This window comes from Heterocephalus glaber, unplaced genomic scaffold (genome assembly GCF_053883595.1).
Source record: "Heterocephalus glaber isolate CG9 unplaced genomic scaffold, H.glaber_assembly_v1.0 deba00001461, whole genome shotgun sequence".
NCBI classification, from domain to species: domain Eukaryota; kingdom Metazoa; phylum Chordata; class Mammalia; order Rodentia; family Bathyergidae; genus Heterocephalus; species Heterocephalus glaber.
Window position 1 is genome coordinate 23,852,542 of NW_028258308.1, and position 25,672 is coordinate 23,878,213.

At 36.9% G+C, this 25,672-nt stretch overlaps 1 protein-coding gene across 1 annotated transcript in view; it reads left to right on the forward strand.

The window, feature by feature from the left end:
- Positions 1-1,080: 1,080 nt before the first annotated feature.
- Fgl1 (fibrinogen like 1) overlaps positions 1,081-25,672 on the forward strand; it is a 41,975-nt gene continuing 17,383 nt past the window's right edge. The window contains exons 1-3 of the mRNA XM_004853078.4: positions 1,081-1,209; positions 4,547-4,626; positions 7,772-7,952. Coding sequence (XP_004853135.1) covers positions 4,555-4,626; positions 7,772-7,952 — 253 coding nt within the window. The 5' untranslated portion in view covers positions 1,081-1,209; positions 4,547-4,554. The remainder of the gene's footprint in view (positions 1,210-4,546; positions 4,627-7,771; positions 7,953-25,672) is intronic.

Here is a 25,672-nt window from a genome sequence, read left to right on the forward strand (position 1 = left end):
TCAGTTGTTTGAATGAAGAGAAAGTAACAGGGTACAAAGAGAAAAAGTAGGTTCATATTTAAAAGTATTTCATTTTACCCCAGAGGCAATTATCACATTTGCCAAATACAAGTGACCCCATGTTTTGCTCTTGACATTTAATGTCAGCAGTTTGAATTTTCTATCATTATGAATGTATAATTCCCATTTCTCCTGTGTGTGTAAATCACTTCAGCCCAATTAATTTTTTTCATCCTGGGAAGTCATCAGGACTACCTTTTCCTTGATAACCTTCAAAGATTCCGAGCAAGTGGTAGGCAAATATTTACCAGGAAGACCAAACCCTGCCAATACTTAAGTCTAATAAACAAGCAACAGAAGGAGAACACAACCTAAATTTTACTGGAATCTGAGTTAATAAATAAAGACCACAGAACAAATGGCAAACAACTACTTGAATTCTATCAGAATAGAAAAGGAAACAATGAATCTAGATCTCTAGTCCAAAACTATTATGTTATATGATTAATAGAGCTAACAACCTATTACATATTAGAAAATCCTCTAGAAAAATTTAAAACAAAAGTAACAACTTGGATAGAGTATAATTGATGCTTACAGATATATTACACAATTTTGCACCTGAGGGAATACTTTCATTTTTCTTCAAGATTAAATAAACTGAGCATTTCATCTTGGCAATTATTAACCTGCTACATATTTATAACTGAGTAAAAATTTGGCCTCTTTCCATGTTTTAGTTGAAATTACACTTTAATTCATATTTTTTATGGGTAACAGCTTATTATCCTTAGTACCTATAAAACAAAATTTCAGCTGAACATTGGTTTTATTTAATCTTCAGGTTAGCATCACTAAAGTTAAAGTACTGAAATTCTCTGGATGAGCCCAATAGTAGTTAGAAATAATAATAAAGATTATTACTTTGTATTTTATAAAAACTCATACAGACAGGGATAAATGAAAATATAGTATTGGGATTTGTCCCTAAATATTTTTCTTTCTGTTTTAAATTTTCCCTTCCAGTTAAACCTATTTCTTCATTTTGTTCTTGGAGTAAAGCCAGAATCAACACTGTCTCTATTTCTAATCAAATAATGGAGAGAAAGGAAAACAACCAACAACATAAATTCTGAATGCAGTTAGAGGACCCTCAAGGCAGTGTCTGATGAAGCCTGAGCTGTGTCTCTGACTCATTTCTGACTTTGGGTAAGTTGTTTAATGTCTCTGTGCTTTTGTCATGAATGTGACAATACTAATTTATTTCATAGGGATGATAGTAATCATAACTCAAGAAGTAACCGTTGTCTTATGAGAGAGACAGGGTTGATTAGCAGGAGACAGCTTCTGCAACTTGGAAAATAGATTTAGGATTACATCTTATTTCCACTCTCTTTATGTTTTGAATAAGTGGGATGGGAGTTTGAGGTAAATGATAGGACCTGCAGTTTCAACAAAATGGAAAATAAACAGGACCATATTATAATTTTCACTTCACTAATGTTTTTCTTTATTTAATCTATTTGGAGACCAAAGGTACTTAGCTTTTTTTTTTTTTTTGGTACCAGGGATCGAACTCAGGTCCTTGCACTTGGGAGGCAGGTGGCAGAACCACTGAGCTAAATCCCTGGCCCAGGACTTAGCTTTTTAAGGCTTGCATTGTCACCAGTTTTTTATTTTCTATGAAATCTAATGCTAAGCACTATTTATATGTTATACTGTATATTATATAATATAATGTTATATAATTAGTTATATATACATACACATATGTAGAATTATATGTTACATGTAAATGAGCACTGTAAAAACATACTTTTTCACTTATTTAAGAGCCAGAATCAGACACTGGATAAAAATGTTTTAAGCTCCTTAAGTTTTTTAGAGATAATATATTCATTTCTGAAACAATGTGGGTGATTCCATAACTGCAAAAAAGAACTTGATGAAACATAAGAAATAATAACTTCAGTGACATTAAAACAAAGCCTGGAAAGCATACAAATTTCATCATTTAATCCTGGACTCCTGAGACTCTAATCTGACAGTTGGAAGCGGATTAAAATAATGATCTGTTGTTATCTCAAGAAAAAGAGGATATTATGTTTACTACCGATTCTTAGCAGCTCATTTCATCAATGAAAATCCCCAATTAACTATATGGCGGATATAACAGACTAATTTATATAAAATAGAGTTTATTTAGTTTATGGTCCTGATATCTGCTCAGCATTTAGTGGGGGACTTCATGTTGGGTCTTGGCATGGTGCAAGATATCACGTAGTGACACAGCGCAAACGCCAGAGGATTGTGCTTCTATAACAAGCCACTTCCTTGATAACCCACTGACTCAATAATACATAGATGAATTAATCCACTTATGAGGGCAGAGCCTATGTAATCCATACCCACAAGGGCCCATTCAGAAATTTTTCTCTGCCATTATTAAAATGCTATTCTCTTATTGTGAAGGAAAATACTAAAACATGTTATAGGTTGTTTTGTTTTGTTTTGTTTTGTTTTGAGACAGAGTGTCACTTTGTAGTCCAGGCTGGCCTTGAACTCATGGGAATCCTCCTGCCTTAGCTTCACGAGTGCTGGGATTACAGACATGTGCCACTATACCTGGATAAACTAGTGATTTTCTGGTGGTAGAAATTAGAAGACTAGAATCTATTTCCTTTTTGAAACATTACCTAAGAATATTTAGAAAATGTATGCTGACACTTTCTTATTCTTGTTCACTATTACTAGTTTACTTCTTAACCTTTCTTTTCAAATATCCTTTCCTGCTCTAATTCGGTTTAAGCGAAGAGCATTACTTCTTAATAAAATGTCTACCAATTCATAACTGATCTATCCTTTCAACTATTCAATTTTTTAAAAATTCAGCTACAATGAGTAAGGAATAAAATTTGCTCAGATTTTTAGAAATCAAAATATATTACATAATTTCAAATGATGAAATAGGTAGCCCACAGATATATCTATAACTATTTGGGGGGGATCTAGTCAGTAGAATATATATAACATAAAATTTACTGTTGTTTTAGTCACTTTCTTGTCACTGGGACAAAAGACCTATAACTTAAGGGAGGAGAGATTTCTTTTGGCTCATGTGTCAGTCCATGTCAGCTAGCTCCAAGGCAGAAACAGCATGGTGGTAGGGTCTTGGAGGAAAACTGCTCACATCATCGAGCCCAGGAAGCAGAGAGAAAAGGGAGGAGCTGAGGAGAGAGATCTACCCTTCCAGGTCACACCCCAGTGACCCACCTCTTACCCCCACCTCCTAACAGCAAGTCAGAAATGAACTCATCAGTGGATTAATCTTCTAATGAGTATAGTGACCCGTGATCCAATCATTTTCCAAACACATGAGACTTTTGGGGGACCCCCAGGTCTAAACCATAAAAATTACTTTGATCATTTTTAAGTGTAGATGCAACAATCACCACCATCAACCTCTACAACTTTTTAAATTTACCAAACTGAAATTCTGAATCCATTAAAAAGTAGCTCTTCATTTCTCCTTGATTCTTGTTCTTGAAGTCACCATTCTACTTTTTGTCTCTGTGAATTGAATACTCTAGGTACCTTATGAAGTAGAATCTACAATATTTGTCTTTTATGACTGGTTCATCCAAATATTTGTTTGAATTCCTGCTTTCAATTATATCTTTTTTACAACATGGAGGGTTTATTTTTCTTTTTAAAATTACATATTTTTAAATAATGTTTTGTTTGTTTTCTTGTTTTGCTCAGTCTGGCCTTGAGCTCACTATGTAGTCTTGGCTGGCCTTGAACTCTTATTAGTGATCCTCCTGCTTCAGCCTCCTGAGGGCTGGAATTGCAGCTGTGTGCCACTATACTTGGCAAGTAGCTGATGCTCCAGCCCACTCTCTGTGGCCCTCAAAATTTGACCAAGCAGGGGACTTGAGGATTGCTTCCTCCTTCATTAGTTTGATTTCTGATTTTTCATAATGGACTTTAACCCCTCCATAGGAGTGGCTGATTTTGGTAAACAACACATCCACTCAAACTACTTCTCTCGTTAGAGTGTTTCAATTTTTAAATTTTTTTTTTCGGTACTAGGGATCAAACTGAGGACCTTGCTCTTGCCAGGCAGGCACAGCACCACTGAGCTAAATCCCCTACCCTTCAATTTTTTTTTAAACTGGGATTTGAACCAGGGGCCTTCACCCTGAGTTCCATCTCCGGTCCTTTTTTTTTCTTTTTGAACAGATACCATTCTATTCAAGGTTATCCTGAGAATTACTTTGTGAAGGCAGAAGCCTGGGAACATCTGCGACAATTTTCTAGGTGACTCACAGGTTAGAGATGGCCTGGAATCTCTTCAGAACTCCTGGAGCTCCTTGAGTCTAAATCTAACTCTGGTTTCATGAAAAATTCAAAGTTGATACATCGGCAAAAGTCTAGGCTGGGGACATAGCTCAGTGGTAGAGCACTTGCGTAGCATTTGTAAGGCCCTGTCAATCTCTAGCACAAGGGGAAAAAGAAGTTTAAAAACTAGTTTTTGTTCTTGCAGTTCTTTCAATGGAAAAAATGGCGAAGACACTTGGTTTCATCCTTGTCGCCACTGTTCTGATAATGGTCGGGGAAAGCTGGGTAAGCTTATGTGGAAACCATTATTGTGTTAGAAATGTCTGCTTTGAGCTGGATTTTCTTTTATGTTGCAGAAACCCAAAGTAACTTGTCACTGGAAAAATTTAACTAAAAATGAGGGGAATGAAAAACTTTATGGGAACACTTGGCACACAGGAACACTGAGAAAATGTTAAAAAGATTTTAAAAAATAAAAACCCATATTAATTTGCTGGATTATTTCCTTTTTACATAAAATCAAGAAGGTAAAACTGGTCATAAGAATTAGAATTGACCTAGGATTTTTTAATATTGAACTCTGTTAGTGTAGACTACCCAGGTTCTTTTCTTTTTCCTTTTTTTTGGTGTGATATTGGGGATTGAACTTGGAGCCTTTGCACTGAGCTCTATACCCAGCCCTTTTTAAACTTCTTAAATCTTGAGACAGGGTCTTACTAAGTCACTAAATTGCCAAGGCTTAGCTTGAACTTGCCATCCTCCTGCCTCAGCCTTCCAGAGTACTGGGATTACAGGTGTTCACTGACATCATTCTTGGTTTATACAGATTCTTTAAAAGTAATTATAGTGAACTTGTGTCTGCTTCCATTCATGAGCCAAAAAAGAAGAAGATATCCATTTACCCAAAGTTCTGGGAAAAGGAAAACTTGTAAGCTTTAAATAACCCATACATACAGTTGCAAGACTGGGCACACTTGGCTTGTACAGTAATCCTGACAATAATTTTTAAATTGCAGTAGTGAATTATAATTAAAATATTCCTACTGTTGTTAACTACACAGGATTCAGACAGCATAAAATTTTCTTCTTGTTCATTTTTTATCCTGTGTGACTCAAATCACTCTCTTAAAGAGGATAAATCAAAGCACAATAAGAGGGTACCAACAGCAAATAGGAAGTAATTATAGAGAAAATGGCAGAGATTCAGTGACTTGGGCTAGAGAGGAGAGGGAGAGGCTTTTATCACTCTCTTTTGCTATATGATTTTCAGTTTTGAAGTTGAATAGCTGTTCTCCTGAAAGCTATAGTTTGAATTCACAGTCTTTTATAGGAAAGCAGTATAATCTCTTTCCTTTATCCTAAATAACTTATCTAATTGGCCTATTGTGATGGTCTAGCAAAGTGCCTGGAATGCAGCAGGTCTCCATTTACTTATGGAATAAATACAAGGCTGTATATAATGATGGGAGCAGGAAGTTATATATATGTATATATTAGGAAATGTATCTGACTATAATTGAAAGACTTTCAGGAAATCATCTGTCTAAAAGTATATAAGGTGATAACATATTAAAATTCATAATTTCTACATCTGGGTGTAGTGGTACACACCTGTAATCTCAGAACTCTGGAAGGCTAAAGCAGGAGACTGCAAGTTTGGACTCAGCCTGGGCAACTTAGCAACTTTGCAAGACCTTGTCTCCAAATAAAAAATAAAAAGGACTGGGGATGTAGCTCAGTGCAAAGGTCCTGGGTTCAATATCTAGTGCTGCCAAAAAAAAAAGCAGCAAAACAAAGAAAAACAATAAATGTTTTGTCTCTGTCTCACAGCCTGGCCCAATTACATCACCATCAGTTCACTCAGTACCATATTCAACAAATATTTGTTGTCTGACTGAATCTTGTTATGGTTCTACAGTTGCATAAGCAGTTAATAGCACATTATTACCCAATTGCAGATTGATCTTGTTTTTAAGTCTGAGATGTTTTTAAAACTATTGAATCTGCTTAAAGTAAAATTTAGCTCTTTGATAAATCTGTATCTGGACATGTCCAAAGGTGTTAAAATATTGGTTTCTCATGAAATATACTAAAAGATATATGATTGGATTGAAGTAAGTATAGTACATTTGGGCTGGATGTATGTGTCTCAGTGGTAAAGCAGTTGTCTGGTGTGCACACGGTCCTGGTTCTCAGAAGTAATCATTATTTCCTAGAAGTAAACATTTATGCTTATCAGAGAAGATCATGACATGAGCTGCAAATAGGTAGAAATGAAAAAGGTAAAAATGAAAAAAAAGCAAAAATTTAACCTGAAGCTCTTTTCATGACCCTTAGTGGCTTTTCAGGTATTGAATATTCAAAAGTCTTCATTGTAACCCCTTGGTCTCAGTAGCTCTTCCTTAGGAGATCCACCTCTGCAACTTTCCTTCCCAATGTATCTACCAAATCTGCTTTATCTTTAGAGACTTCTGCCCAGTCAGGTGCCACAGAGAAAGGCATTGATAAGCTGGTGGCCACCCCCAGAGCCCCAGCACTCAGGAATGGTGAGCAGCAGGATCACAAGTTTGAGCCCAGCCTGGGCAACAGGTGGACATAGTGAGACCCTGTCTCAAAATGAAAAATTAAAAAAAGGTTGGGGATGCAGCTCAATGCAAAGGCCCTGGGTTCAATTCTTAATACTATACACACACAAAGGTATGGTTAGACTCAGTTGTAATATATTTTGGTTATTTGCCTTTTAAGAGAAGATAAATGATATAACTGGGCTGATTCAGTTTCTGCCATCTCTTTTTCAAGTAGCTGAGAGAAAAATTTAAAAAAACAACTCCAGTAGACTTCCTAGCCACAGGTACATGAGTGAGGTACTGAGGGGGTATGAGTGTCTAAATTAGCATCCCTTATAAAAATGACCATATGTCATCAAATTAGAAGCATTGACTCATTTTAGAAGCATATTTTCCTTAAAGTCATTCAAAAGCCTCATTTATTTAGGGGTTGAGATACTAATGATACTATTAAGTTCTGCAGAGCCCTTCACTGTTTTGTGGAAAAGGCACAGGTGGTATCATGGACAGGTGGAGAGCTTGGCTCTTGCACTGGATCAGACTTCTGCTAATCACAAGGTATTCATGAGGAAGTCTTTTCATCAGGATCGAACCCATTCTGGCCTTATGGATTGTTATGGGAATCAAAGCTCTTAGCAGTCATTCTGACTATTTTATACTATATCGATCTGCAGTTCAGAAGCTCTAGCATAAGCCATGATTTCCTATTCTTCAAATGACAAATAGTATTAGAAATTTCCAAACCACTGTATCATTGGAATAATATTCTTGATGGGAGTTAGAGACAAAATTGAATAATTGATTTATCTGAATTATTAGCAGCATTTATTTTCCATGGAAATGAGATCTGCATTGCCTTGCAGGCCCTGGAGAACTGTTCCCAGGAGCAGGCACGGCTCAGAGCACAGGTGCACCTGCTCGAGACCCGGGTCAAACAGCAACAGGTCAGGATTGAGCAGCTTTTGCATGAGACGGAAGTCCAGCTCCTCGATAAAGGAGAGGAGAATAGTATAACTGACCTTGGAAGCAAGAGGCAGTATGCAGGTAAGAATCGATTTTTCTTAAGATTTTCAATAACTTTTATATACACTCATGTACAAACAACATGAAACATTATATCAATTTAAAATGTCTTCTACCATGTTTTACACTTTTCTCTAATGTTTTCTTTCTTTTTCTTTTCCTTTTTCTCTTTTGTTTTTTGTGACAGGGTCTTGCTATATAGTTCAGGCTGGTCTTGAACTCACTGTGTAGACCAGGCTGGCCTTGAATTCAAAGCAATGCTCCTGCCTCAGCTTCCAGAGTGCTGGAATTACAGGTGTGCACCACCACACCTGGCCTCTCTCTATAATGTGCTCAAGCAATATTTACTAAGAATACAAAATATCTGAGAATTTCTGTAGTTTAATAAAAAATCAAGACAATAGATTTTATTTTTATTTTTCAATTTTAATTTTTTATTAGTATGTGTTTGTGATACGTACTGATCACATTCCTGGTGGGGAGTTGGTACATGTACATAAAACATCTCAGTTATCTTTTATCCCCTTCCCCCTTTTCCCTCCCTGTACCCCATCTCTTAGTCCCCTTCCCATCTGCAAAAGATCTCCCTATTTCCTATCAAAACAATAGGTTTTTAAATATGAGTGTACAGATGGCAGATTATAGCTGTGAATTTTTTCAGGTTTTATTTTTTATCAGTACATATTTCCAATACATAATGATTAGATTCCTTATGGGAAATTGATACGTATCATGGAACATCTTAATTTTTTTTTCAACCTCTGTCCCTCCCAGCTACCCCCTTACCTTTTAATCCCCTTCCATACAAGAAAGAATTTATCTCTTTATTTATTATGGTCTTTTATTTTGTACTTTACTTATATTTTGGGTTTCTCATATAAGATAAACTATGTGATATTTAAGCTGTGTCCAACTTATTTCACTTAATATTATGGTCTCAAGGTGCATCCATTTTCTTACAAATGACTCAAATTTATCTTTTTATGGCAAAGAAGTACTCCATTATGTATAAATGCCACATTTTCTTTATCCATTCACCTGTTGATGGACACAAATGGTGCTTCCAAAATTTAGCTATTATAAACTGTGCTGCTATAAACATGGGTATGTATGTATCACTGTAATAAGATGTTTTTAACTCTTTCAGTAAGATAGGGGTGGAATAGTTGGGTCAAATGGAATTTCCAGTTTTAGTTTTTTGAGGAATCTCCATACTGGTTGCCATAGTGATTATACTAGTTTACATCCCCACCAACAGCATAATAGAAGTGTTCCTTTTTCCCACAGCCTCACCAGCATTTGTTATTTGATATCTTGATAGCCATTCTTTCTGGAGTAAGATGGAGTTTCAGTGTGTTTTAATTTGAATTTCTCTAACAGACAGAGATGTTGAACATTTTTTTCATGTATTTATTGGTCATTTGTACTTCTGAGAAGTGTCTATTCATTTCAGTTGCCAATGTTTGGATTATGTCTTTTATTGTGGGTAGTCTAGCTTTTGAGTTCTTTGTATATTCTAGATATTAGTTGTCTACCTGAGGAATATTTGGAAAAATGTTTTCCCATTCTATAGATTATTTCTTCACTCTGTTAGTTGTTGTGCAGAAGCTTTTTAATTTGATATGATCACATTTATTGAGTCTTAGTAGTATTTTTTGTGTAATTGGGGTTCTGTTTAGAAAGTCTTTGTCTATGTCTGTTCTTCAAGAGTTTTACCTATTTTGTCTTCCAAAAGACTAAGAATTTCTATCTTAACATTTAGATCATTAATCCATTTTGATTTTAGTTTAGTATATGGTGAGAGATTTGGGTCTAGATTCAATCTTCTGCATGTAGATAGCCAGTTTTCCCTGCACTGTTTGTTAAAGAGGCCATCTTTCCTCCAGTGTAGGTTTTGGCCCCTTTGTCAAAGATCAGATAACTGAATGCCTGGAGTTGTTTTTGCATTCTCTATTTTGTTTGATTAATTTACAAGTCTGTTTTTGTGCCAATACCATGCAGTTGGGGTTTTTTGGGGGGGGGGTTGTTTGTTTGTTTTGTTTGTTTGTTGGTTGGTTGGTACTGGGAATCAAACTTAGGACTTTGTGCTTGCCAAGCAGCTGCAGTACCATGAGCTAAATCCCTGGCACTCTGCAGTTTTTATTACTGTAGCTTTGTGATACAACTTCAAGTCCAGGATTTTAACGGTTCCTGCTTTGCCTTTAGTACCCTGGATTGCTTTTGCTAGTCTAGGTCTCTTCTGGTTCTGTTTAGGATTGTTTTCTTCAGTTCTGTGAGAAAAACTGTTGGTATTTTGATTGAGATTACTTTAAATCTGTATAGCAGTTTTGGAAATATAATTATTCTGACAATATTGGTTCTGCCTATCCAAAACAGGAGATAGCTTTCCATTTTATGATATCCTTTTCAGTATTCTTTTTCAGAGTACTGTAGATTCATTGTGGAGGTCTTTCACTTCTTTGGTTAGGTTAATTCCTAGATATTTAATTTTTTTATGTTATTGTGAATGGTATTTTTTTTCTAATTTTTGTTAACAAGTTAATTATTGGTGTATAGGAACACTATTGATTTTAGTGTGTTGATTTTGTTTCCTGCTACATTGGTGAGTTTGGTTATTAATTTTAGGAATCATTTGGTGAAATTTTTTGGGTCTTTTGTGTAAAGGATACTGTCATTTGCAACTAAGGATAGTTTGACTTCTTCCTTTCCTTTATGTACCGCTTTCATTTCTTTCTCTTGCCTGATTGCTCTGGTAAGGTTTTGAGTACTACATTGAACAGGAGTGATTGTGGACCTCCTTGTTTTGTTCTTGATTTTACAGGGAAAGCGTTCAGCCTTTCCTCACTGAATATCATGCTGGCAGTAGGTTTGTCAAAATGGCTTTTATTGGATTGAGATAAGGTCCCTTTCTACCTATTTTCTTCAAGTTTTTTTTGTTCCATGAATGGATTTTGGCTTTTTCTGAATCTATTGAGATGATCATGTATTTCCCCTTGCTTCTGTTTATGTGATGTATTGCATTTATTGGTTCGCATAATATTATGGCTTGTGTCTAGATGTTCCCCCAAAGCCTCATGCAGTCTTAGGTGGGGCTTTTTCAGAGGTGGCTGGTTCTAGAGTATGTAATGCTAGGATTGATTCACGATGCAATGCTAGGATCAAGGGCTCTAGGGTCAAGAATGTGAGTGCTACCCATCCAAAATAGCCTGAATAAGATGTAAGAGATAGAAAGGGCTGTGGTCATTCCTTGTTGCTCTGCTACCTTCTTCCTGCCATGAACTGTTTTTCCTCTGTGATGCCTGTCTGCCATGCCACCCTGCCTTGGAGCCAGTTGATTATGGACTGAAACCTCTACGGACTGTGAGCTAAATAAACCTTTCCTCCTTTAATCTTGGATGTCAGGTATTTGTCTCAGCAGCAAGAAAAGTAACTAAGACACATACATTGAACCATCCTTGCATCTCTGGGAGGAAGCCTAGTTGGTCATGATGTATAATCTTTTTGATGATTTGTTGCATTCTGTTTGCCAGGATCTTGTTGAGAATTTTTGCATATATATTCATTGAGGAGATTCGCCTATAGTTCTTTTGGTTGGATCCTTGTCTGGTTTTGGGAACAGGGTAGTGCTAGCTTTCAGGAATGACTTTGACTGACTCCTTCTCTTTTAATTTCATTAAAAGTATACCTGTGAATTTTTTGACTTTGTTGGGGGGGGGGGGTGCGGTTTGAGACAGAGTCTTGCTATGCTGGCCTTGAACTCACTATTATAGCCCAGGCTGGTCTTGAACTTGTGGCAATCCTCTTGCCTCAGTCTCCTGAGTACTAGGATTAGAAGCATGTGCCACCACTCCTGGCTTTGACTTTGTTTTTATTTGTGTAGCTTTTTTGTTATGTTTATGCCGTTTCTTGGTTTGTTTGTTCAAGACAGGGTCTGTCTGTGTCCTCCAGGCTGGCCCAGAACTATTAGGGCTCAAGTGATCTTCCTGTCTTTGCCTCCTAATGAGCCGGATTATAGGTGTGTGTTACCATGCCTAATTTTCCCTCTGAAACCCTGATGTGCTCTAGGGTAAAAAATAATACAATAAAAAGGCAGGGAAAAAATACAAGCATATATATTAAGTAAAGTAAAAGGGTATATTTTTTATTTGACAATTTTCCTTTTGATTGGGCCAGTATGCCCCCGCTAAAACTAAATGAGTTGTGTTGTTTTTTTTTAACTCAAAATATCACTATGATATTGTTCAGGCTGGTCTTGAACTGCCTTGTAGCCCAGGCTGGCCTCAAACTCATAGTGATCCTCTTGCTTCAGCCTCATGAGTGCTGGGATTATAGGCATGTGTCAACAGGCTTGGCTGAAACTAAATGATCTTAAACTTTCAGCACATTATACCCATCTATACACATTTATTAATACTCTTCATCTGACTTCCTCTAGAAGCAAAACACTTCTATTAAAGTAAATAAACAGTTTTCAGAAATGAAGCAGATACTATCTAGAGCACTTCATTCCTATGTCTAGTACTCCACTACCATGATCTATTATAATTTCTCTGTTTACAAGTCTCTCTTAGTCAATTAGCTCAGCACTGTGTAGAACTTGGGATGATACTTACTGCACATACATCTCTGTTGTTTATCAGATTGCATAGAGTATAGAAGATACTCATATTCATGAATGCAAGGCAATGTATAGCAAGATAAGTAAATATAAATTGGGAAACATGTCTGAATATAACTGAAAGATTGTAGATGCCAAAGAGATACCATGCTTTTAAGAATACAAATATCTTTATTTTGTGCTTCACCAGTTTAGGATATAAACTGTGAGAGTAGTACAACTTATGGTTTAATAAAATGCTCCTTTTTCTCTCCTTCCCAAGATCCTAATCTCTTTCTTCTCACACTCCTTGCCCTGGCTCCTGACCCTCCATTGTCCAGTGGTTATTTGCCTTTTACAAGAAGATAAATGACATAACTGGACACTGTGCAGCACCTTGATCCTTAGAGTCTAGTGCTTCCTCTGCTGTCTTCAGGGGTCAGAAAGAGGCTGAAGGTGCTGCCCTTCAGTAGTGATAAGTACAGGCCAAGGTGGGCCTGAGGCTTTGGAGCATGGAACTAAAAGGAAGCAGGGACATCTGGGTAAAACAGACTTGGGAGTAGCCCCAGGGGCAAAGAAATAGGAATTGGAACCTAAGAAGAAAATTACAATGATGATTAGGCAAGACAGTAAAAGAAGTATCAGGATAACAATCTAACAGGAAGCAGAATCAGTAGATATGCTTGGAAGACAGTGATTCTCAGTTAAAGCTACTCAGTAGAATCACCTGGTGACCTTCTAAAATGCTGATGCTATCAAAAACTATAAAAGGCTTGGGATTTTACTCTATTTCAAGCCAACAGGTTAGCTTGCATGAGCCCTGGCAGATGACATGAGACTTCTGGGCCAGGGACATGAGCTTTATGTTTGCATCAATGTCACTTGTCCCCAAATACCAAGAGGACAGTAGAGAATAGTCCAAGTGGACAGTGTGCAGACAGTGGGCTGTGTCACAGCTGGAAACTCCAGCTGAGGAAACCTCAATTTTATAAGAGAATACAAGCAAATATGCCCAAACTTTGCCCCAGAGGGAGACATTATCTTTGTTTTAGTGCCCAGCAAACAAAACTACTGTTGGTGCCACAGGAAGACACTATCACAATCTTCCAAGGCTCTTCACTATACAAACATCCTTGAAAAAATAGAACATAAGGTCTGCTGGCAAAATGTGGAAAAGGATAAGTGATCCATGAGGAATTATCTATCCCAGATCAATTAAACAAGAATTCCTATTGGATAGAAAAGGATTTATGTTTTTGCTGTTGCACATGGATGAGATTGTTCAAGACTAGAGCCCGGTCTGTCTTTTCCAAATTTCTTCCCATAGCCCAGGAAGGACCAAGATTGCCTGGAGTCACCTATTTGAACACTTACTTATTTTTAGGGAGAATGTAGGGTCCTGTGACAGTTCTTCTCCATGGTACTCTCTTCATTGGCTGAGATTTTGGGCCTGAGTGTAAGGTGGTCAGATATTCACTCAGAAACTTCAGCTACCTCTTCTGCCAGTAAGACAGATGTTGAATGGTAGGAACTCACTGTATAATTGGTTCAGTTATTGTGGATGATACACAGAGTTGGTCTACACAAAATAATTTTCTGCCCCCCTCTCCCAAATTCATGTGCTGAAGTCCTAACCCCAGGACCTATGAATGTGATCGTTTTTGGACAGAGGACCTTTAAAAAGTTTATTAAGTTAAAATGAGGCTGTTAGAGTTGACCTTAATCCAATCTGACTGGTGTCCTTCCAAGGAGAGAAAATTTGGTCACAAAGGGTGGTGTCAGGGAAACACAGAATACAGTAAGTCCCTGACTTACAAACATTCGAGTTGCGAACTTTCACAAGCGTACTGTATAAGACTCCCTTTGTCAGCCTTGGGAACGAATTCGACTTATGACCATTATGCCAGAATGGAACTCATTTGTAAATCAGGGACATACTAAAGAGTTTAAGGGGACATAGGAAGAAGGCAGCCATCTGTCAGCCAAGGAGAGAGCATTCGGAAGAAACCAAACGTGATGATACCTAGATAATGGACTTTCAGACTCCAGAACTGTGGAGAACAGTGAGAAAATACATTTCTGTTATTTAAGCTGACTGACCAGTGGTACTTTGTTATGGAAGCCCTGACAAATTAATATGCCTCACATGAGTATCACTGTATGCCCTGCAAAGGTAGTTCCTTTATAAAGAAAAAAAAACAAACTGAAGAGTCATTTTGTCAGGGCTTCACAGGGCACAAGGCCAACCAATGCACCATCACTGATCCACAAGAAAGTATCTTAGAGATTCTATGGGAAATCCATAGTATATTTAGAATATAAAATCAGAATGTGGAAAAGATACCTCCACTCCCATTTTCAATGCAGTACAATTAGCACTAGTTAAGATAGGTAATCAACCTATATTTATCAGTATTTATCAGTGGATAAATGGATAAAATGTGATATATAATGGGATACATATAATAAAGTACTGTTTAACCTTAAAAAAGAAGAAAATCCTGTCATTTTGATAACATAGATGGATTCAGAGGTTATTAAGTGAAATAAACCAAGAACAGAAAGACACATACTTCATGATCTCACACTGGTAGATTCTACAAAAGTTGAACTTATCGAAGCAGAGTAGAATGGTGGTTACTAGAGGCTGGAGGTAATTGGGGAGATAGTCATCACAGGTGTTATATAAAGCTTCAGTTTGAGCGAATGGACGGTGAGGACCTCAGCTGTGTGGAGGGGGGCGCTGTTCTGCCCGCACCCCGCCCCCAGCGACCAGCTTAGCCCCTCCGTGTTGGCTGTAGCAACCCCCCACCCCCACCCCCGCCTCTGGCCTCCTGGCTGTGTACCTGGTTCCACACTACAGAGGCACAGGGGATCGTAAAGGCCATTGTCCTGAGCTCCAGAAGATAGAGCAAAAGTAAACAACAGAAAGAGGGCTTCTCTCAGGCTCCTTGATGAAAACTGAAGCCCACTGGAAAAGTGAAGAAAATCTCTGCAATAAAGGCACGCCAGACCACCCTACTTGATAAGTTGGAGGGATCATCACTGCCCATCAGAACCTGGACTATCTTTAGGGGAAGGGTAACTGGAACCTGCAGTAGAACCTTGCAGAGTTCAACCCTGCAGGAGGAGAGGGAGCTCTACTTGGGACTTGCAGCTAGAAATCTGCCTGAATCTCATGGGTCTGCTCTTGACTTGCTGAGACTCATTGACTTGTAGCTGCACACTGCTGCCCACGTTGTCTATTGTGACAGCAGAGACATACCCTGAAGGAGGCCCTTCATTTTTGTTATTTTCTAATTTTTTTTAATCTTTTAATTTGTTTTCTACTCTTTTCAAATTTTTCTTTTTCCTCTCTCTCTCTCTCTCTCTCTCTCTCTCTCTCTCTCTCTCTCTCTCTCTCTCTTTCATTCTCTTGCTGTCCCACATTGTTCTTCATCTCCCTTTTTGTTTCTGTTCTGGCCCTAATTCGGATTTCTTCTTTATTTTTCTTTTCGTCTGTTTTTCATTCTCTCAATTGTCATTAGTTTTAAAGGAAAGTAAATACAATTTCTAGCCTCCCTATTGCTGTTAGGTTGTTCTGTTCTCATCTTTGTTCTTTCATTCTGTCTTTTCCTCTTGTTGTCAAGAGTTTCTTAGAGTTTGCGTGATCTTCCTGTGTCCTCCGGCCTCACTGCTAACCTATCCCTATCCTTCTACCTATCTATCCCTCCCTGCCCAACTCCTTGTAACTCCCCATCCCAAAGGGTAAAGTTGCTATATTGAAGAGTGTACTCACTATAAACATATGTTGGGCTGGTCCTCAATTTTTATTTAATTCACATGGTTAAAGGTGATAGATTAATAACTACCACAAATTATCATTTTCTAAGCTGTACTTGATGCTATTGTGTTGCTGATTGTATCACTTGGGCTAAGGTGTTGTGATTGATCTACTCAGTTGTCCTTCCTGGTATAATGAAAATAAGACAGCCTCAGAGTCATTAGAGACTCAAAACCCAAAGACCAGTCATATCTGGAAGACACCTCTGAGAAGCAATCATTCAATAAGGGTTCTAAATATAAGCAACAAAGATACTTACAATAAGCAATTTCAAAGTATCAACCCAGGAATTAAACCAAGGACAATAACCACAAACAAAAATGAGAAGACATTTAAGGAAGGCACAAACTCAGACTTGCACCCCACCAAGGGTAAATTCCAGGGGAAATGAGGTGGAAAAGTCTGATAATCAACCACCTGGACACCCTGAACTAATAGCACAGGAAGTAACAAAACAGATGAATGAGGATCTAGAAAAATTCAAAACAGAAATAATTTCCCAGATAACTACAGAGATGGTGAGCAGAGTGAAAGACATGATTAGAGGCTCTAGAACAGAAGCAGATAAAAAAATAGATGAGCTAAGAACCATGCTGGAAGCCATGAATGCCCAGGATAAGAAAGAAATGGAAACCATGATCACCCAACATAAGGAAGAAATGGCATCCATGAAACAGATTCAAACAGGAGATTAAAAACTCCATTGAAAGTATTCACAGCAGATTGAGGGAATGTGAAGGTAGAATATCAGATTTAGAAGACAGGATTGTGGTGAAAGACCATGAAAACAGAGATTTCTTAAAAGTAGTAAGGGAACATGAGAAATCAATCCAGCAGCTGCTAGATGATGAAAAGAAGAATAATATAAGACTGATAGGGTCCACGAAAAAGCAGGAGAAAGTACAAATGACATAAAAAACTGTTCACAGAAGTAATAGAAAACTTCCCAGACAGAGGTAGAGAATTGGACATACAGATAAGTGAGGCATATAGAACTCCACCTAGTCACAATCAAAAAAATCTACACCTAGACAAATAGTAGTCAAGATCCCAGAAACCCAACAGAGGAACAAAACCCTACAGGTACTTAGAGAAAAGAAACAAATCACCTACAAAGGAAAGCCCATCAGAATCACAGCAGATTTCTCAACACAAACCCTCAAATCAAGGAGAGCCTGGAGTGAAGTATTTCAAGCCCTAAAAGAAAATAACTTCCAACCTAGACTGTAGTATCCTGCAAAATTATCTTTCAAAATCAGTGGGGAAATTAGATGACAATTCCATGACAAAGAACACCTGAGAAATTTCATGAACACCAAATCAGCACTCCAAACAATTCTAAGCAATATCCTAGAAAAAGACAATGAAGGTCACAATTCCATGAGGCCCAGCAGAGGGAAGCCACCAGGCAAGGTAAGACAAAGGGAAAGGCGGGAAAAATAAGAAATAAAAGAGCCAACAACAGCAAAACATCATGACAAGGATGAGTCAATATCTATCAATTATAACTATCAATGTTAATGGCCTCAATTCACCAATCAAAAGAAATAGACTGACAGAATGGATTAAGAAGCAAAATCCAGCAATATGCTGTATACAAGAAACACACCTAACTCAAAAGGAAATTCATAGACTGAAAGTAAAAGGATGGAAAAGAGTTCTCCACACAACAGGAACCCAGAAAAAAGCAGATGTAGCAATCGTACTTGCAGACAAAGTAGATTTCAAACCAAAACTAATTAAGAGAGACAAAGATGGTCACTACATCCTTCTGAAGGGAACAATCCAAGAGGAAGAGATGACAATACTAAATATATATGCACCAAATATGAATGCCCCCAACTATACAAAACAAATATTAATAGACATGAAAAACCACATAAGCACTAATACAATTGTAGTGGGGGAACTCAATACCCCACTCTCACAAATAGACAGATCATCTAGACAAAAAATCAACAATGAAATTCTAGAAGGGAACCAAGCTATTGAACAAATGGACTTAACAGATGTTTACAGAGTATTCCATCCCACAAAATCAGAATACACATTCTTTTCAGCTGCACACAGGTCATTCTCCAAAATAGACCACATGCTAGCTCATAGGACATGTCTAAGTAAATGTAAAAGAATTAAAGTTACCCCCTGTATATTATCAGACCATAGTTCAATAAAATTGTAGATAAATAGCATAAGAAACCACAAAGCCCCCACAAACACATGGAAATTGAATAACACTGTCCTGAACGACCAACTGGTCACAGAGGAAATTAAAGAAGAAATTAGACAGTTTCTACAAGTAAATGATAATGCCAGTACAACATACAGGAATCTATGGGACACAATGAGAGCAGTTCTACAAGGGAAATTCATAGCAGGGAATGCTCATATTAGGAAAACAGAGAGAGCTCAAATAACCTAATGCTGAACCTCAAGCTCCTAGAAAAAGAAGAACATGCAAACCTAAAGCTCATACAAGAGATGAAATTATAAAGATCAGAGCAGAAATCAATGCAATGGAGACTAAGAAAATGATACATACGAACTGCCAAAGTTAAATGAAGAAGATATAGAAATTCTAAACACCCCAATTACAATGAGTGAAATTGAAAATGTAATTAAAAATTTACCAACAATTAAAAAGCCCAGGTCCTGATGGCTTCACTGCTGAAGTCTACAAGACATTTAAAGAACAACTATCGCCATTACTCTTTAAACTCATCAAGGAAATTGAAAGGGAAGCAATACTTCCAAATTCATTCCTGGAAGCAAGTGTTACTTTGATTCCAAAACCAGGGAATGACCCAATCAAAAAAGAGAACTATAGGCCAATCTCCCTAATGAGCATAGATGCAAAAATCTTCAACAAGATAATGGCAAACAGAATACAGAGGAGAGTCATCAAGAAGATCATACACTATGACCAAGTCGGATTTATCCCAGGGATGATGCAGGGATGGTTCACCATACATAAATCAATAAATGTAATACACTATATTAACAGAGCCAAGGACAAAAACCAAATGTTCATCTCAATAGATGCAGAAAAAGCATTCAACAAAATCCAACACCCATTCATGATAAAAAAAAAAACCCTATGGAAAATTGGAATAGAAGGTCTTTATCTCAACCTGATTAAGGCTATCTATGAAAAACCAACAGCCAATGTCATACTAAAAGATCAAAAACTGAAAACTTGCATGCTAAAATCAGGAAGAAGACAAGGATGGCCACTATCACCACTCTTGTTCAATATAGTTCTGGACACATTAGCCATAGCAATTAGAAAGGAGAAAGAAATAAAAGGAATAAAGATAGGAAAGGAAGAAGTTAAACTGTCATTATTTGCTGATGATATAATACTCTACATAGAAGGCCCAAAAAAACTCCGCCAAAAGACTTCTAGATTTAATTGACAGATTCAGTAGAGTAGCTGGATACAAGGTCAACACTCAAAAAACAATAGCCTTCTTATACACACATAACAGACTCACTGAGAGAGAAATTAGGGAAACAATTCCTTTTACAATAGCATCCAAAAAAATGAAATATCTAGGAATCAATCTAACAAAAGAAGCAAAAGACCTCTACACTGCAAACTACAGCACTCTGAAAAAAGAGATCAAAGAGGATATAAGAAAATGGAAAGATATCCCTTGTTCTTGGGTAGGAAGAACCAATATAGTGAAAATGGTCATATTTCCAAAACTGCTATACAGATTTAATGCAATGCCAATTGAAGTTCCAACAATATATTTCACAGAACTAGAGAAAACAATCCAAAAATTCATTTGGAACCAGAAGAGAACTAGAATAGCAAAAGCAATTCTAGGTAACAGAGACCTGGCAGGGGTATCACAATCCCCAACTTGAAACTATACTACAAAGCTACTGTGATAAAAACAGCATGATACTGGCAAAGAAACAGATTCAAGGAGAAGAAATAACTCCAGACATACTCAGCCACCTCATCTTTGACAAAGGAGCCAACCACCCTCATTGGAGGAAAGATAGCCTATTTAATAAATGGTGTTGGAAAACCTGGATTTCAACCTGCCAAAGATTAAAACTAGACCCATACCTATCACCATGTGCTAAACTAAGATTGAAATAGATTAAAGATATAAATATTAAAACAGAAACACCAAACTTGCTGGAAGATAAGTTAGGTAGAACTATTAAAGACATTGGCATAGGAAAAGACTTTATGAACAAAACCTCAGTAGCACGGGAACTAACACAAAGAATCAACACCTGGGATCTCATCTTATTAAAAAGCTTCTGCACTGCAAGAGAAACCACCAACAGACCTAAGACACAACCTAAAATGTGGGAAAAAAATTTTAGCAGCTGTTCCTCAGACAAAGGACTACTGTCTAGACTATATAAAGAACTGAAAAAAATGAGATCCCCCAAATTTAAAGACTCAGTTCAAAACTGGGCATCTGAAATGAACAGACATTTCTCAGAAAAAGAAGTAAAAGCCCCAAATAAACATATGAAAAAATGTTCAACATCACTGGTCATTCGAGAGATGCAGATGAAAACAACATGGAGATTCCTCCTCACCCCAGAAAGAACAACTGTTATCAAGAAATCAACTAATAACAAATGCTGGTGGGGTGTGGGAAAAGGGAATCCTTCTCCATTGTTGGTGAGAGTGCAGACTGGTGCAACCACTGTGGAATCAGTATGGAGATACCTCAAAGTACTAGGACCAAAGGTCCCATTTGACCCAGCTATTCCCCTGCTGGGTATTTTCCCAAACGAATTATACCAAAGCAACATATGTGCACCTATGTTTATAGTGGCACAGTTTTTAATAGCTCAAGCTTGGAAACAGCCCAAGTGCCCATCAACTGGAGACTGGATAAAGAAGATGTGGTTTTTTAATAAAATGAAGTACTACTCAGCCATAAAGAATGGCAAACTAGAGACAATTATAGCTAAATGGATGCATACTGAGGCCGTACTCTTAAGTGAAATAAATAGGACACACATGTGTGAATACCACATAGTTTCTCTGGTGTGAGAAACTGAAAGTGTAAATAAAGATTAAAATGATTAAAATGAATAATTGATAATTTGAAATAGGAAGAAATGGTCCAAAGGAGTAGGGGAAGTGGGAGGGGAGGGGGAAAGAAAAGCAGGGAAAGGAAGAATTATGGGAAAAGGAAAAAGTGGAAACAAAGTCTTTGTAAATAGGAAAAGGTGGAAGGGGTGAAGGGAGGACAGGGAATGGGGAAAAAATAAGAACCAAGATCCATCATGTACAGGTATAAGTACCCAATCATAAATGTAAATGTATTGTATACCTAAAATGTAACAATAAAAAAATTTAAGGGAAAAAAGCTTCAATTTGATAGGAGAGATAAACAAATAATTTTCAAAGATAAAAGAACAAAAAGTACATGGCAGAACCAGAATTCCGACATTTTCTGTTGTCAGGCTTCACTTTTTTTTTCAGATTATTTTCTAGGTACATTATATTTATTTCAATTTCCCAGTAGCATCCTTCCCTCCTGAACCTTTGGGACTTTGCATTAGGCCTTTCCTACCTCTGGAACATCACTATTTCACCCTTTCCCCTTGAGCTGACTCCTACTATTCATCCTTCAGATCACAGTTCAATCCTCACTTCTTTCAGGATGTTTAAAAAAATTTATTAATACCTGTTTGCAGTACAAAATGATTACATTGCTCATGAGGAGTTGGTACCTGTACACACGACATCTTAATTTTTTCATCCTCTCTGCTCCCCTTTCTTCTTCCTCCTTCCATCTCTTGGTTCTCTTCCTTTACAGAAAAGACCTATCTCCATAATTCCTCTTATGTTTTATTTTTCTCCTTGTTTATAACTTATTCTCATAGAAGAGAAACCATGTGATATTTAAGCTTTTATGTTAGATTTATTTCACTCAACACGATGGTCTCAATTGGTACTATATTGTATATAATTGTCACAGTTTCTTTATCCACTCATCTGTTGATGGATGTATAGGCTGCTTCCAAAATTAAGCTATTATGAGTTGTGCTACTATAAACATGAGTATGCATGTATCACTACATGATGTCTTTAGCTCTTTCCAGAAGATATTTTGAAGGGAAATAGCTGGGTTGAATAGAATTTCTATTTTTAATTTTTTTTTTAGGATCTCTACACTTATTTCTATACTAGTTGAACTATACATTCCCACCAACAATATAGAAAGGTTTGTTTTTCTCCAAAGCCTCACCTGCATTTGTTATTATTTGATTTTTTTGACGACAGCCATTCTTACTGGAGTAAGGTATAATCTCACTGTTGTTTTAATTTGCATTTCTCTAATGGCCAGAGATGTTGAACATTTTTCCACGTATTTATTGGCCATTTGTATTTCTTCTGAGAAGTGGTATTCATCTCACTTGCCAATATTTTGATTGAGTCTTTTATTCTGGAGGATCTGATTTTTTTTTAGTTTTTTATATATTCTAAGGTTTTGTTTTGTTTTATTTTTTTTGTTTTTGTACTGAGGATCAAACTCAGAACCTTGCACTTGCCAGGCAGGTGTGGCACCACTGAGCTACCCCCAGCCCTATATATTCTAAATATTAGTCATCCATCTAGAGAATAGCTGGCAAAATTGTTTTCCATTCTATAAGTGGTCTCTTCACTCTGTTGTTTGGCTCCTTTGCTGTGCAGAACATTTTAGTTTGATGTGATCCCATTTGTTGATTCTTGATATTGTTTCGTGTGCAATTGGGGCTCTGTTCAGAATGTCCTTGCCTATACCTATGTCTTCAAGAGTCGTACCCAATTATCTTCCAGCAGATTATTTCTGTTTTAACATTTAGATCTTTGATCCATTTTGATTTTAGTTTAGTACATGGCAAGAGATATGGATCTAGATTCAATCTTCTGCATGTAGCTAGCCAGTTTTCCCAGCTTTCTCTACTTTCCCATTTTATCAGAGATCAGATAGCTAAATGTGCCTAGAGTTTTCTGCATTCTCTATTCTTGTTCCATTGATCCACATGTGTGCTTTATTACCAATATCATGCTGTTTTTATCACTGTAGCTTTGCAGTGTATCATGAAGTCTGGGGTTGTGGTGCTTCCTGTTTTGCTCCTGTTGCTCAGGATTGCTTTTGCTATTCTGTGTCTGTTGTTCCATATAAATTTTAGGATTACTTTCCGTAGTTATGTGAGGAATACTGTTGGAAGTTTGATTGGGACTGTATTAATCTATATATCAGTTTTGGAAGTATGAGCATTTTGACAATATTGTTTCTATCTATCTAGGAACGGGGCTATCTTTTAATTTTCTGGTGTTCTTTTCTATCTCCTTTTTCAGAGTACATAGTTTTTGTTGCAGACTTCTTTCACTTCCTTGGTTAGGGTAATTCCTAAGTAACTTTTCTTAATGCTATAATGAATGATATTAGGGCCAGGGATTTAGCTCAGTGGTTTCACCGCCTGCTGTATAATGAATGATATTTTTTTTTTACTTCTTTTTCAGTGAATTCATTATTGCCATAGAGGAATGCTATTGATTTTTGTGTGTTGATACTGTATCCTGCTACATGGCTAAAATTAGTTCTTTCAGGAAATTTTTCTAGACCCTAGACTGGATAAAGTATCACTTCTTCTCACTTTAAAAACTCCTTTGCTTTTTTATCTTAACACTTTTCAGGCTGCTTAATTATCCACCACCGCTGCTAAGCTGTTCAGTTTCTTGCTATATGTTTAGCACCTAACATGGTGGCTGGCATATAGTAAATGTCCCATAAATATTTAAAAATTTTAATTAGTGAAACAGATCAGGTGAAAGAAAGTGAGGCATATACTTCAAAGATGCACATGGGGTCAAAGAAGACAGTTATTTGAATAAGAACTTGAGAAAAGGGCAATAGATTGGTCATTCAAGAGATGAACATACGGATATGCTATTCCACAGGTAGTGAGCACAAAACTGATCTCAAGGGCAAGGAGCTGATGAATGCAAGTGAGGAGTCATTATCCCCAATAAAGCTCCAGATTCCAAGTATCTATTCAAATACCATCTGAGCAGGTTAGTAACACAGACTCAAGGATCAGATCATGGTAAGAGACAGGCAATCAGGTGTTTATTACTGGGACCAGTCATAGGGAGACTGAGACTTAGGAGATAAAAATCCAGTCCCTGTGTTGAGAGTGCTAGGAGCAGACCCTGGGAAATAAGAAGTCACTGAAGAAGAGAGCAAGAAACTAAAATGCCGAGGTCACAGCAAGACTTAGGTAAAAGAGTCATAAGGAGAGAGTCCAGACAAATCATTATTATGTATGTGTGTCTATTATAATGATAAGATAGATAATAGGCATTCTAGATGACCATTTCTAGCTGTAAAAGCTAAATCAAAATCCGGAAGTTAGTAGATTTGCACTTAAAATCTTCATATATGGTGCTATGGTGCGAGCAAGAAGGAGAAGGAATGAAATCTGAAACATAGCACAGTTTAATTATACTTTATTTTTAAAGGTACAGGCAAATAGTACTAGTGAGTCTACCAAGAACAAACACTTAATCAATGAAACAAATAACACATAAATTTCAATTAAATGGGGTACAACACAATATGTATACTGTATAGTATTGTAAAATACTTAAGATCCTGCTCACATCAAAGTTCATGATTTTGGTGCTCGAAAGTTTTTTTAAAAAGCTATTCATATATACGATCTGTAGAAATACAAATTTCTTTGTTCTTATTTACAAATTACTATATTATTACTAAATTAGTTATTTTCTGAATTCTAATTCATTTCTTGGTAGAAAACACCTAATTATATACAACCTAGCAATTTGTGCAAATGATGCATAAATCACAGTTTTATCACATATAATTAAACTGTATCTTTTTAAAGCACTTGGGTAGGTACTATTGCATTATGAATTAAAAGATTACGGTATCAAGTTCACATGCATTGGTGACAGTCACAACAATCTGGCATCAGGTCTGTCCAGCCAATGAGACACTGGCTGCTCTGTGGCCCTTCTTTACGAGCCTCCAGTCTTTGTGTCAGTCACTTGAGGCAGTATGTGTAGTAAAGCTCAGACTTGAAAATGCAGTTTCAAAGTCCAGCTGCTGATCTTGCTAGCTGTGGTCTTTGAGTAAATTTCTTAACCACTGTGTGCCTCATATTTTTCACTTGTAAAATGATAATAAGAATATCCATTTGTTATGAAGACTAAGCTATTTTTTGTACTAGGGATCAAACACTGAGCCTTGCATGTGCTAGGCAAGTGTTCTAGCACTGAGCTATATGCCCAGGCCTTTGTTAAAATTTATTTTGAGAAAATGT